This window comes from Molothrus aeneus, chromosome 3 (genome assembly GCF_037042795.1).
Source record: "Molothrus aeneus isolate 106 chromosome 3, BPBGC_Maene_1.0, whole genome shotgun sequence".
Lineage (NCBI taxonomy): Eukaryota > Metazoa > Chordata > Aves > Passeriformes > Icteridae > Molothrus > Molothrus aeneus.
The window spans coordinates 29,602,325-29,616,049 of NC_089648.1; the positions used below are offsets into that span (position 1 = coordinate 29,602,325).

A 13,725-nucleotide genomic window follows, 5' to 3' on the forward strand; every position below is an offset into this window, starting at 1 on the left:
CCAGTTTTTCCTCAGCTGCTTTAGCACAACGCTAGCGTTTGAGTAGGAAGCCACAAGGACAATCTGAATAAGACAGTCACAGAATCAATTAGGTTGGAAAAGACCTCTGAGTCCAACCTGTAATGAAATACCACCCTGTCAACTAGACCACGACACTGTGCTCCACATCATCTTTTCCCTAACACCTCCAGGGATGGTGACTTCACCACTTCCCCGGGCAGCCTATTCCAATGTTTGACAACCCTTTCAGTGAAGAAATCCCTCCTGATGCCCCAAAAAGTTCTCATTTATCCCAACATGCCACAAAGCAGCCATTCTGGGTTTGCCTGGTGTTTCCGAGGTTGCCTTCTTCCCGAGTGACCCCAAGCACTACAAGCTCTGGTCTGGAGTAGCCAGGAATGAGCTGGCTCTACCTGCGGGAAAACCAAGGGATCACTTCGGGTCTCGCCAGACAGCACCCGAGGGAGCCGAGGTCCCTGAGGGGCGGAAAGGCAGGACCACGCATGACCAAGAAGTCCCACCTCAGCTTCCCAGCCTGCTGGTCCTCCCGCAGCCATCCCTCACCCGCTATCACTAGAGAGGGCAGAGCAGGATGGGCCAGCAGCGGCACAACGCGGGAGGCGCCGCTCTGGCTGCCGCTCGCCCTCGGCTGTGTCGGAGCCACCCGAGCGGGCTCGCAGAGCCGGCCCCGGCCCCGGGGCAGCGGCTCCATGGGCGCGGACAGGCAGCGCTGCCCGCCCCAGCATGGCACCCGCCCAGCGCGGCCCCGCTCCAGGGCGGTGGCGCGCGGGGAGCCCCTGCGCATGCGCGGCGGGCGGGGCCGGACCATGGGCAGGCGGCGAGCGGGGCCCAGCGTGGCCCGGGAGGTGAGGGGGGTGCGGCGGCCGGGCTGGCGGGGGGCCTGCAGCTGCAGCCGCAGCTGCAGCCTTACTCCCATCGCTCCCAGCCTTGAGCGATGGCGTGCGGTGCCCTTGCTCCTGCCGAGCCCTTGAGCCAGTGCCATGAAGGGCCGTGGGGGTGTGTGTGCCCGTGGGGGTGCTGCGGCGGGCCGTGACCACCAGCCCGTTGTGTGCGTGCGGCGCTGGAAGTCAGCCGTGTGCTGCTGCTTCTTAAGTGGAGCCCAGTGATAAACCGGCATGTGAGGGGCCTGTAAATCACAGCAAGGAGAAAGGGGAAAGGCTGGGTTTCAAGAGTATGTCTCCCTTCTAAGGCTGTCTTTTCATTGTGCTTGGGTGTTTTGTCTGTGTCTCCCTCATTGGAGATTGCATCTGTGCCATGTGCTTGAGGATGGCTCTTCTTGAGCAGGGAGGTTGGAGCAGATGACCCACTGTGGTCCCTTCAAATCTTACCCATTCTGGGGTACTGTGATCTCCTGGGTGGCAGGAGGGCTGCTGGTAAGCTCTGCTGAAGCTTTGTCTTTCTCTAACCAACCTGAGTTGTGTTAGTTAAGATCTCCTTGAAGCTTATGTCTTTCTGGCTCCTGCACTGAACAGTCCAGCTGTCTGGACTCAAGTCTGTTTTAGTTCAGGTCTGTGGGTTTGGATACTGTGGGGACAGTAAATCCTGAATGTTCCTCACAAATGGCTGCAATGGGGCAGAATTCATTCCGTGAATCTCACCGGTCACCTCTCTGCCCTGAAGTGTTGTCAGGTGAGCACATGCACAACAGACCAATGTAACCAGAATGGAAAAGCCAGGGAAATGGCAGGGCATGTCATATATGCGTCACCAGCTAGTAACGTAAAGGTGAGTGTCACAGAGTCCTTAGGGCTGGAAAGGACCTCTGGATATCATCTCGTCCAACTCCCTTGCCAGGGCAGGGTCACCTAGAGCAGATCACACAGAAATGTGACCAGGTAGATTTTGAATGTCTCCAGAGAGGGAAAGCCCACAGCCTGCTTGAGCAGTCTGTTTCAGTGTAAAAAGTTTTTTTCCTCATATTGAGGTGGAACTTCCTGTGTTTTAGTTTACAGGCATTGCTCCTCCTTCTGTCACTGGGCACCACTGAAAAGAGTTTGGCACCAACCTCTTCACATCCACCTTTAAGATATTTATATGTATTGATGAGACCCCCTCTCATCCTGCTGTGTGGAATGGGAGTTTGGTTTATGATTATCTGGTGTGTTTCATTGGTTAGGCTTTTATTAGAGAAACACAGTTCTGGGCACTCTAACCCAAATATAACCACCAAAGGGAGTCCAGAGGGCTTTGCTGACTGTCCAGGCTTCCTTTGGTGAGCCTACCAGAGAGAATTGAACAGTGACAATTTTTTTTTTTTTTTTTGTGGTTGTGGTTTGAGAAGTGGTAGACAAGAAGTGTTGAGATGGTAGGGTCTAGGGTCTACCTTACAAAAAAAGAGGTGGCAAAATGGCTCAACCTGTTAGGGACCTGCTGTTCACAGAATGAAAAGGGACTGATTTTAGCTGCCACAGAAAATTCCTGCAAAGTGTTTGAGGACTTGTAGTAGCTTTAGATTAAGTTTTGGTTTTTTTTAAAAAAGTTTTCAGGATGGAACATACTAGTTTTGAAAAGATTTTAGAACTACTCTTTTTTATGTGTTACAGATAAAACTGTCTGTGCAAAGACACTACTACCAGATAAAATTCTTTCCACTTGCAGTCATGAGAACACTACTGAAAAGAGGTTAGGGAGGAAGAAAAAATAATGCCTTTTAGCCAGAGAAAAAGAGGGCTGTGTTTGCATGACAACCAAGATACTTGATTCATAGGTTAAAATTACTCTGTTCGGTATTATCTTCTGAGCAGTTGTAAAGAAAACTTTTCAAATGCATCTTAATATGGTGTGATGCATGACTAGCTTTAAAAGGCCTCATCTAGGCAGAGTCATGCTTGTTTAACTGAAGTCATGATGCTAAATGAATGCAATTTTCTATATGGACACTTATCAGATTAGCTTGCACTTACAAATTGCAGGTGTAATTGATATGATCTGGTTTAAATAGATATAAATGGGTCTCCATAATGTTGTGTTGGTTTAAATTCATGCCACTTCTTTCATATAGCTCTAGACTTTTGACAGGCAGCCCTATTGACAATGCTGAGCTGCATAGGACTTGCTTGAGGAAATTCATCAGGAAAATAAAACTGGCAAGACTGGTCCATTTTGTACCAGAATAGTGAAAATGAAATTAACTCAAGAGAGTGACAAGGATGAACAAAGGTGTGGAGAGCTTTATGCAAGAAACTACCAAGCATTTCAGGTCCTTTTAAGCTGGAAAATATGACTGCAAGGGACCAAATATAGGCCTATATCCTCTGCATGCTATTTGTAGCTTTAAACAAAGAATGAACATACACTGTCAATACAAAGTTAGGGCTATCAAATGAAACCAGCAGCTGACAAGCTCAGAACAAACAGGAGGGGTTGGTTCTTTCCATAACCTGCTGTGAAACTTCTCACCAAAGAATATTGTAACCACTAAAAATATACTTGTGGCTCAGGCAACAACTGAAAAAAAAATATCAGAGAAGCAGAAAAGTGCGTTAAATTAAAGGCAGTGCCTGGGCAGCAAAATGTCACGTGTGTGCTTCTGTAAAGTATTGTTACATGTGTTGCTGCTTCTGACAGGGCAATGGCTGATCGGTGTCTGTGAAGGAACATAAAGAATAGGGAAAAGGCCGCCACAGTTTGTGCTCAGTGAAGCTGTTCAGGCAGAAGTTTTTGAAAATGTGGCTTACTGCTCTGTGGTCACGTCTGTGTGCGGTCCTGCAAAGCTGCTGCTCTGCGCTGAGGCAGGATGGGCTGACTAACGAGATGGTTCCTGCAAAGCTGAAGGAGGAGGTGGAGGTAGGATCCAGCCTTTCCTCCTTTAGCAGCACACAGGGTTGTTCTGTAGGAGCCATCTTTGCTGGTGGATCATCCTCTGCTGTGAATAGCTTGTCTGGTAAATATTTCCAAGCATGCTGTGGGCGGCATGTCTCTGAAATGATTTTCCAGTGTGCAAAATGATTCCAAGAGCATGGAGAAAATGGAAGTGTGTCCATGAACAGCAAGTTAGCGCTTGAATTTAAACAAAATTTGTCTCTGCTGGACTGATTTTAATAATCCAGCCAAATTTGTGGATGCAGGAACCATTAATTCTTCTGTGAAAGAACAGCTCAAGTGTGCTGGCAGGTGACAAGGCATGTAAAGACTGCTCAGGGAAGGGGGTTTTTCTTTGCCCCCCCCCTTCAGTTGGCTTTGATCTGTTTTATTAGGGTCAGAAGATAAAAACCTCATTACCTAATGCTGTTGGATGTCGATGTATGTGTGATATGGCTCTTTGCCAGTATCTTAATTAGGGAATTCATAAAAGCGGAGGGTGGATGCCAGTTCTTGAAAAGCACTTTTAGCCTTTCTGCTGGAAAGAAAGCTTTCATTAATTCGCTACAAAATGTATTAAATGGGATCCAGCTCAATTCTATAAGCAAACCTGCTTCTTTTTCACTTCTCTCTTTCTCTCTGCCTTTATGTGAGCCATTTTGGGCTCTCTGCCCAAGATGGTCCCAACAAATGGAATTTGTAATAAGCATGTAAGTCAGTATGGATTGAAATCCATTCCAGGTCTCTCTAGTTTAAAAAGGTTTCTAGATCATGAGCAGGTGTTGCCAGAATTCAGCAAAAGTAGCTGAATGCCTTGTCAAAACTGTGGAGCAAAGGAGGCATCTGGTCTTAGATCCCTGTGTGGATCCAAAGCTGCTGGGACTTGACTTTCTGGAGTGTCTCCTGAGGACCTTCAGAAGGGCAGCTCTGTGTGCCCTGATTGCTGCCTGGATGTGAAGCACATGTTTCCTTCCCCCTTTTTAACTGGAACTACTTAAAGATGTTGCTGTGAATGAAGTCCTGTGTCCCTGTTACCATCTGTGTGAACCTGAGGAGCTGTCATGTGAGCTTTCTGCTTGCTGCATTTCAACTCTGTCTCAAAGGATCCCCTTCAAGGAAAGGAGAGCTAAAGGGAGGAAAGGTTCATCTTTGCAACTTAGGAGGCACTGTGCTGAGATTGCCACTAAAGAAATAATGCAAGTGTGAAGTGCAAGGGTGGTTCAGCTAAGCGAGCTCGGCTCCTTGTTTTCCTCTGGGCTTCCATTGTGCCCAAGTATGTACCCCAACTAACCTCACATATTATTTAGTAGGAGGGAAAGCTTTCCATCCAAAGCAAGCTCAGGTGAGCACCTGCTTCTAGGATTGCTCTCCTGGAGGGCTAGCTGTAGCAGGGAATTATGGCAAAGCCCTACAGATTTTCTTGTGTTACAATTTTACAGACTACGGCTCCCCCTAGGAGTTTCCTTAGCAGCCCAGAGAGTAAGGAATAGTTCCCAGATATTATTCTGATTTTTTTCCTTGTGCTTATTTTCTTTTCTTTCTTTTGTTCTACAGTGAAGAGTTACTTGGATGGCTGAGTTGCTGAGAGATTCCTGGCTTGCAGGAGCAGCTCCTAAATGCCAAGCAAGGCAATGCCATTGACATATCAAGATAGTGCTCTCCCCATAGTTTGGGTTGGTGTCTGAGGCTTCTTATTCAAATGAGCTGCCTTCAGGAGGCAGAATTTATTGACTTAATTTATAAGTGGGGAAACTGAGGCACAGTGAATGGATAACATCTGTGAATCCCCACTCTTGTCCTTCCTTCTAACCCCTAATAACCCAGGCTAGCCAGAACAAAAGAAGTAGTGAGATTCTGAAAGAAAAGTATTTTGTTCATTCAGCAATCTTCCTTGCTTGCTTTTTCTTTTTTTTCTGGTTATTTTTATCCCTTGTGCCCCCAGCTCAGCACAGCTGATGGTGCAGTTCTGGGGCATGTGGTTTATTAGCAAATTATTGCTCTCCAGCAGGGGACCCAAACTCGGGTTTTGATTTAAGAGCAGTAAAACCAGTTGAAACTTTAAAGTATTATGTGGAATCTGGAGATTTTTAGTCAGCAGAAAGTGAAAGCACTGACAAAGTTGGGCAGAATATACTCTTGTTAAGTCTCATGAAATGAGGGAAGTATGGGCAGAGAATGTACTAGTGAGAGCAACTGCCAGCTAGGAGGAGCAGGCATGGAGGAGAGGATTGGAGTGCAGTAGCATGGATAATTTAGTGGTGGGGTTGGCAGCTGACTAAGTAAAGCTCTCATTAATTCTATAATGTATTATTTAGCATTATTTTTAAATATATTTCTAGAGAAGCCATGGTGCACTGTAATAATTTAACAGGCTAAGGAGGAGCCAGGTAACACATGCTGAGGAATCTTTTCCTGTATGTGCATGTAAGGGTTTCCAACAGCTAAGGGAGCAGAAACAGCCATTTGCAAATGGTAGGAACTGGTGAGGGAGATGGTAATCCTTAAATTTCACTGGGCCAACACCCTACCTCTGCTGTACCACACTGGTACTTAAAGTAACTTCTTGGTAAGTGTGGTCAGAGCTGGCCTGGGTGAAGTCCTTTCTTGGTCCTGAAGCAGACTGGAGCAATGCATCCTGCTGAGTTGTAGTGCATGAGCAGCTACAGTTAACAACCTTAAGTGTCACAGCTGGAAATGGAGGAGGACAATTATCCTCATCCAGGCAAAATCAAGCATTGCCAACAACAGAAGTGCTATTCCCTAAGCTTTGGGATCAGGTGACATGCCTTGGTGCTCCCCTTGGGCTCAGGAAGCTGTGCATGTGCCTCTGGGAAGTTTGGCATCTTGAGTACTGGCAGAGTTGCCTAATAGCCCAGGACTTTGAGATTGCTATCTGATAAATCAAAGATTTATTTGAGCCTTCTTATATGTCCCTCTCCCCAGCTCTGCTGTGCTCCTTCCAGACTATTTAACTGACTGGTTAAACTTCTTTTCATGGTCTGCTTTATGTCAAGCCTCTTCTCTCCAGTCCTGCTTAGTTATAATGCTTGCCTGCTTTTCCTGAGCAGAAGGTGTGAGATTGTTAATGAGCTCATTAACAGGAGCTGATCAGAACAGAGCTGATCCCAAAGCAGCAATAATTAGGGAACAGTACCTTTGATTTTGTTTCCCTTATTACTGTTTATGAGTGTTTGTGCTCTGGGCTGCTTTTGAGGCTGGTGTCCAGGCAGCTTATTCCACCTTTACCCGGCACTGTGCTGCCTCTTAGTGTCTGGTGTGTGAAAGCTCCCACCACAGGGAGGCCGTGCTGCCAGCCTCGGCCTTCCCTGGAGAGCCAGGCACAGCAGCAGTGTTGCACTAAGTAGCTGAAAAGAGAGGTCACTGCCACCTTAGTGCACCGAGGCCGTTTTCTTTCAGGCTAGGTTGTTGTGTTCATGTTGTCTGATTAGCCCACTGTTTCCCTGCTGGAAGCAAGCTTGAAAGACAAAGTTTTCCTTGAGATGTCTATGCTGTGGTTGCCAGGCAGAAGAGAGGAGTGATTCCCAGAACTGTTGCCTATGGTAGTGTCCCCTCCTGGGCAGTCTGTTTGCATACAAGGAAATGAACCCTCCTATGCCTAGCTGTGGTTACTCCCCTCCACAGGAAGACACAGGGGTGGCTGTTTGGATACTTGATGAAGAGACAAGGAGATAACCAGTGTTTTTCTGCACAGAAACTTGTTGCTGCCAACACTTGGTACAGGTTTGAAGGAGGCAGTGGCGAATGCTCTCTTGACTATACTGTGCCGACTCCTGTTGCTGTTGTAGATTTAGTTGAATAAAAGAGACTGGAAGTATCCCTTTGTTCCCTCTTCACCCAACCAGACAGCTGGGGGTGCTTTGTAGATTTCTGCATCCATTCACAGTGCTAAAATAAGACCCTGTCCCTCAGGCTTTGGTTTAGGCCAGTGTCTCTGCTTTTATCCTCTAATTGCATAAAGATACCTAAGATCACACCTTTTCTTGTAGACCCACATGCAAAGAAACTAGAGCAGGCTGCAACAGGATCAGATCTAGCAAAAGGGTGCTGGCCAGCCACACAGTAGGTAGCATCAGGGCTGGTTTGGCTTTGTCTGGGCTGAAGATGTTATAGTTGTCTGGGCTAGAATACAGGCTGAGCTGGAAGATGATGAGTTCTCTGTGGTGTGATCTCTACACAGATCTGGGATTCTTCCCTTGATCTAGGGAGGAATAGTAGCTGAACTCCCACCATTTGAATGGGGATGAGTCCTTGTAAACTGGGAGAAGAAATGATGGTGACTGGAGTGATGTTTTTCAGATTGATGGATTGGAGGAGAAGCTGGCACGCTGCAGACAGAGCATGGAAGAGGTGGACCTTAAACTGCGCAGGGAGAAGCTCAGCCCTGAAGGAAGGTATTGCTGACCAGCTCCTTACACAGCTGTGTGTGTGCACTTCAGCTTAGCTGTCATCCTGCTGTAGGACCAAGCAAGGGCTCTTGAAGGGGTGGGAATGTGTGATTTGCCCATGACAAGACTTTCTTCCCACAGCTTGGAGCTTTCTTGGGGAATTTGCCTCTGTGAGAAGTGCAGTGATATAGAGAGAGAGCTGTATCTTATTAACAGCCTGACTCCAACCTGTGCCACAACCAGACAAGTAGTGCCTGAAACTTGCCAGTTCATTTGCAGGCCTGGCTCCTGGCCTGTTAGGAACCTGCTCTGTGAATCTGGCAAAGGTTTTCTGCACACTGCTGCTCAAGCCTTGCAGAAGCCACCTGGGTTCAATCAGGGAGATGTGCAGCAACTACTACTGAGGGCCAAACCAGGCTGGGATCCTGCTGCAAAAGCAGCTGAGGGAAAACATCTGTGCCTGTGTTGCTAATGTGTCTGGATGTAGGGATGACAGACACAGCCAGACACACTGGCTTTTCTTGGGAATGCTAAGAGGGACAATTCCCCTGAAATCTGTGGCTGCCATAGAGGCAGCAGTTGTTGGCTTCTAGAGCTGGGACTCAGGCAAGGACTTTGGCCTGGATTTTGTAGTAGACATAGGCAGAACCTGCTGTTTCTCTTGAGTGTGAAGCAAGAGAATTAGATGTCCCAGCTGATTCTCAAATCTCTCTGCTTGAGGACATTTTTTCAGTCACTAGCATCCTACTGCTCTGCTCCAAGCAAAAAAGGCTGGGAAGCTCAGTCATCAGTCCAGGGAATGGTCCTGATGATCCTGGTGTTTGCTCTACACTACTGTCCTGTAGAACCCCATTACAAATTATCATAGCAATAGTGATGTCTCCATCCCCTGATATTTATCAAGCTTACTTTAACTTCTTTGTTAAATTTTAAACTCTCCTTTGCACTCCCCCCTCTTCCTTTACTGGAGTTCTATATCCCCATCAATATTTAGACAGGGTCCTGTCTCTTCCCGTCCCTCTTGTCAGTAGCTCCTCAATCTCAACAACCCTTTCCTGGCCTAAATTCTCCTTGTTAGTGTCTGTATTCTTTATCTGGGGCTTAGGTGGCCAACAACCAAACCTACAGCTGTGGTAATTTGACAGGATGTGATATATGATAGTTTCTGACTGAAATATAGGGCCTAGAGCAAAGAATTATGAATTAAGATTCTTGGGGCCTTCTATGAGTTTTACAGCTTGTATGGAAATAGAACTTCCATTGTCCTCTTCCAGACCCTTTGAAAAACCCTGGAGGGAAGGTACCATGATCAAAATTATCGATTCGGTGTATAGCACACAAAGAGGAGCTCTGCTTTTCCACTTTGAAGTTCAGTTGTCATGGTTTCTTCATGTCTCTTTCTCAAAGCTTCTTCCCTTGACTCTCTTCACAAGGCAAATTTTTAAGTAGCAGCTCAGTCATGTTGGTAAATCTGTCTTCTCACTTCCTACTGGCTGCCCTCCACCCAGTTTTCTTCTAGAGCCCTTTCCTCTCCTGCTGCTCCTGATGTAGCTTGCTTTCTTGCCCTCCCTTACACTTAACTAGCTGTACACATAGATTTGGATCTCTTTCCTCCTACAGGTTGTTCTTGCTGTGCCCCAAGGGGAACAACAAACTCTGTTACACTTTCTGCCTTCTCTGAACCAGGAGATAATTTGTTAGTTCATGTTTATTTATGTGCGGAGTCTGAGAGGACTGACCGTGTCCTCACTGCCATAATGGAAACACTGCTGCTTTCAGGAATTTCATTTTGGGTTTATATTTTAATCTGCATATTAATTAATCATCTTGTGCAATTTAAGACAAGGGCTGGGTTGGCCTAACTTAGTCTTTTCTGTTACTATGAGTCTTCAGTCTAATGACAGGTTGTTTAACTCTATTAGTACTGGGCTTGGATTCAGCTTGTTTCCTTTGAGTTCACCAATTTCTGTAAATTGGATACCTCTGACAAAGGGATCCCAGCTTCAGATGGTGAGAAGAATTACTATTCGAGCTCTAAGCCCAATGTGGTGGGGGGGAAGGATCCTCCAGAGAGCACATAAGGACCTTGCCCCATCCCATAGCTGTTTCAGAACTTCCTGCCTCACCTAGGGGGAACTGGAGCAGGGAAATGACCCAAGAGCCCTTTCTAGCTGTTTGCCTACGCTGCTCTCCTGAAAGGAGAGATAGGAAGCAATTTGGGGGAAGGGAAAAATAATCTAAAATGCTGCATTTCTTCTGTTGCACAACTGGGTATTTCTAAACTGTCACCCTTCCAGCAGGGAGGGGTGAGGGGCTCATCCTCTGAGCAGATATCCCCCGCAGTGGGGACAGTCTCTCTTCCATCATGTAAGCAAAGAAATAGGCTGTGTTCTGCCTCGCAGGTAATGAACTCCTCTTCTCATTACAGAAAGTCACTGGAGAGAGAGCGAAACTTACTAATGACCAAAGCTGACAACTATGGTAAGAGCTTCATTAAAAATGGTCCCTCTGGGCAGGATGGGATCAGTGCTGCAGCTTAGCTTTGTCTTCAAGCTCCTGCCACCTCTGACTTCTGCTTTTGAATTTAGCTTCAACCAAAGGGAGCTAGACTAATGGAAATGTAGTCAGCATATTATAATAGGAGTCTGCATCCTCCTACTTGAGCTGTACTTCCATAGGGAAAAAAATAAGCATCAGCTAATGAAGGGGAGAAAATGTCCCCGTCCACACACCCCAAATTACCAGTCTTTAGATAATCATAGCTAACAGATTGGCTTGAGTAGCTAGCAACATCCCTCTCCCCAACCTTTTTTTTTTCCCTTAGTAGAGGCTTGCTAGGCAAGAAGGTAAGTGCTATCAGGAGTTTAGCAAAATATACCTTCCTTGGGGAAGGTTCTTACTGCATCAATTTATGAGCCTACTCAGCACAAGAGCATAGCAATTCACACTGATGTGCTGCCTGCACTTCTAGAGAGCCAGGGTCTTTCCTTGGTGCAAGTCCTGCTGTAGACACTTAGAATGAAAGCCTCTCTGAGATACCATATTAACAGGACTTCCATTCCACTAGAGGTGATGCTTTGTACATCTTTGGGTATTGATCAGTGCGTTACCTGCTTGGCAGTACTCTGCAGCTGTGCAAGCAGCAGAGCTCACACAAGGGAAAGAGGCACAAGTATTCTTTTGGGTCTAGAGGGTTGAAAGCTGGGGGTATGGCCAGCAAATTTGTAATTGTAACTCATGCTAGAGGACTGTTTCCAGAAGAGTAACAGTTATTTTAAAAAGACTGAAAGCTGTTCCCTAAGGGCCTACCACTAGAGACAGCAGAAGCCTGAAAATTGCTGCCACCCTTTTACCAGCCAGCAGTCTGCCATCCTTTGTGACATCAGCAGAGCAGTGTGACAGCAGCTCAGAGACAGCAGCAACAGCCTCACCTAATGGTGACATCACTGCTATGGCCTCTGACTAAATCTTTCCTTATTCCAGCTGATGCACTTGAGGCCATGCATCACTTTAAGTTGGCACTGCTGTGCATGAGGTTATGTGACCCCATCACCTCCTTTGTGGCCTTGCAGATTCAAGCAGGTTGCTCTGTGGCTGCATGAGAATGCTTGTATTAGGTGAAGAATGGGGCAGAAAGAACAGCTACAAGTCACTTTTGATTATCAACACCACTTGGGGAACTGCTGGAGGCTGCTTGTGCAAACTGTAGAGACAGTAAGGTGTGCAGTCTCTGCAGATGACCTCAGCAACAGAAGCAGTCAGTCTCTGGACAGTGCACACCCAACCTTGCCTGACACACACTTGGTGCTGTTTGGCCTTGCAGTCTGTAAGGCTGGAGGCCTTACCCTTACTACTTGCCTGTACCAGCCAGCAAAGTTTTGTGGAATAGAACTAGTAAGAGTGGGATTCTCATCTTTGGTAAAGGGAACCAAACAGAAATGGAGATTGGCAAGACTCCATACTTGAAGTAGCCACTGTGTTCCTCTCTCTGCATCTGTGGTTCTAAGGTTGCTTTCCTTCTCCCTGGTTTACCTATCTCTAAAAAAACTAAAAGCTTCAGACCAAACAGAATAAGAGTGTCCAGGTTTAGAGTTTTTCCACAATGATCTTTCTGAGGTGTAAGGAAACACAGATTCTGCAGCATTCAAAGGTGGCTACAGTTGTGTTTAAATTTTAGCACTAGAAAGAGCTACCAGGCTGTTACATCTAGAAGATAGTAGAAATAGCTCTCTGCCCTCCTGTCTCCTTCATTCCCCTAGGGTACAAGCACTTATTCTAATGACACACAGTCTGTCCTTAGTAGAGGCCTACAGCAATGTCATTTCCCAACAGGAACTGGTCTGGCACTGAAGTATTCCCAAGCACAGCTACTATGAGTGTCAGGATGAGAGCAAATGAAAGGGCTCCTACTAGTTTGGGTAGTTACTTCCCATTCAGCACAATACCCTGTTGGCAGCTTTGCATACTGCTCCCAAAATTTTTGCCTGTGGCCAAGGTAGCTTTGTGCTTCTTAAGAGAGTTTTGAAAGGAGATGCAGCTGCAACATGAAGAACCTTCACAGGCAAGTCTTTTGTTTGTTTCCCAGAGAAAGAACTGAGTGTACTTCGTAAGGAAAATCGCAAGAATGCTGCCCTTGCTGTGGCCATGGCATTGCTGATTACTCTTATTTACGCCTGCTGGACAATGTGATTGCACTCAAGAATTCTCCCTGCTGAACAAATGACTCCTGCAAGGAGCTCTTCCTCCTCTCACCATTGTGCCTCCCCCAAGGGTGAGGATCAGCATTTCAAATTACTGTTCTTGTTTATTGTGTCTCCAAGCCTTGTTGTAGGGAAGATTTTTCTCTGCAAATTGAGGAGGACAGGAGACAAACCAGAAATCACAGCACACTTGCACTTGGAAATCAGGTCAAGCAGAGCTCAAGGTGGTGCCATCTTAGCCAAAACACAGTCAGGACCATGCAGCCTGATCCAGGAAGGCAATACATCTCCCTTTTGAAGAGGACCTTTGTGATTACAGACAGGTGCTTTCTGCCCAGCCAGGTAGAATACACACCTTGGCTCCTGTGACACAGTCATAAACTGAAGGGACCAAGCTCTTGATGCAAAGGGTAATCTGTAGGTGTTGCAATTCTATATATTTCCAGAGCTGAGCTAAAGATGCTTCCTCTTCCACCCTGACTTCCAGGACCAAAGGAATCCTACATCCACAAGAGCAGATGGGATGTAGGTATCTCTGCAAGCAGGGAGCATCCACATTGAGATATGGGTGCTTGGGCTGTGATATGATCTGCCACCTCTCCAGTGCATCAGAGCTTGGTAACCATTTTGTGCCTTTGAGAATCAGCATTTGCAGAAGACAATTTACTATCAACCCTCAGAGATGAAAGTGCTTCTGTAGAGCTTTAAATAAAATAATTTGACCTTTTAATTTCCTGTTTTGTTTATTTGGTGGATTTTTTTCTCCTGTTCTGTCCTGTTTTTCAGTCACTGCTTTA

The 13,725-nt window shown here is 46.4% G+C and overlaps 1 protein-coding gene across 2 annotated transcripts; it reads left to right on the forward strand.

Moving 5' to 3' along the window:
- The first annotated feature begins 811 nt into the window (after positions 1–811).
- Positions 812–13,658, forward strand: CCDC167 (coiled-coil domain containing 167). Of its 2 annotated transcripts, none has more exons than XM_066546553.1 (4): positions 812–866; positions 8,140–8,234; positions 10,657–10,709; positions 12,814–13,658. In XM_066546553.1, the coding sequence occupies exons 1-4, from the start codon at positions 828–830 to the stop codon at positions 12,915–12,917; spliced, it is 291 nt and encodes a 96-aa protein (XP_066402650.1). In that variant the 5' UTR covers positions 812–827; the 3' UTR covers positions 12,918–13,658. The 2 variants fall into 2 exon arrangements, with proteins under 2 accessions (XP_066402650.1, XP_066402648.1); XM_066546551.1 differs by lacking the exon at positions 812–866 and adding an exon at positions 5,410–5,495.
- Positions 13,659–13,725: the final 67 nt, after the last annotated feature.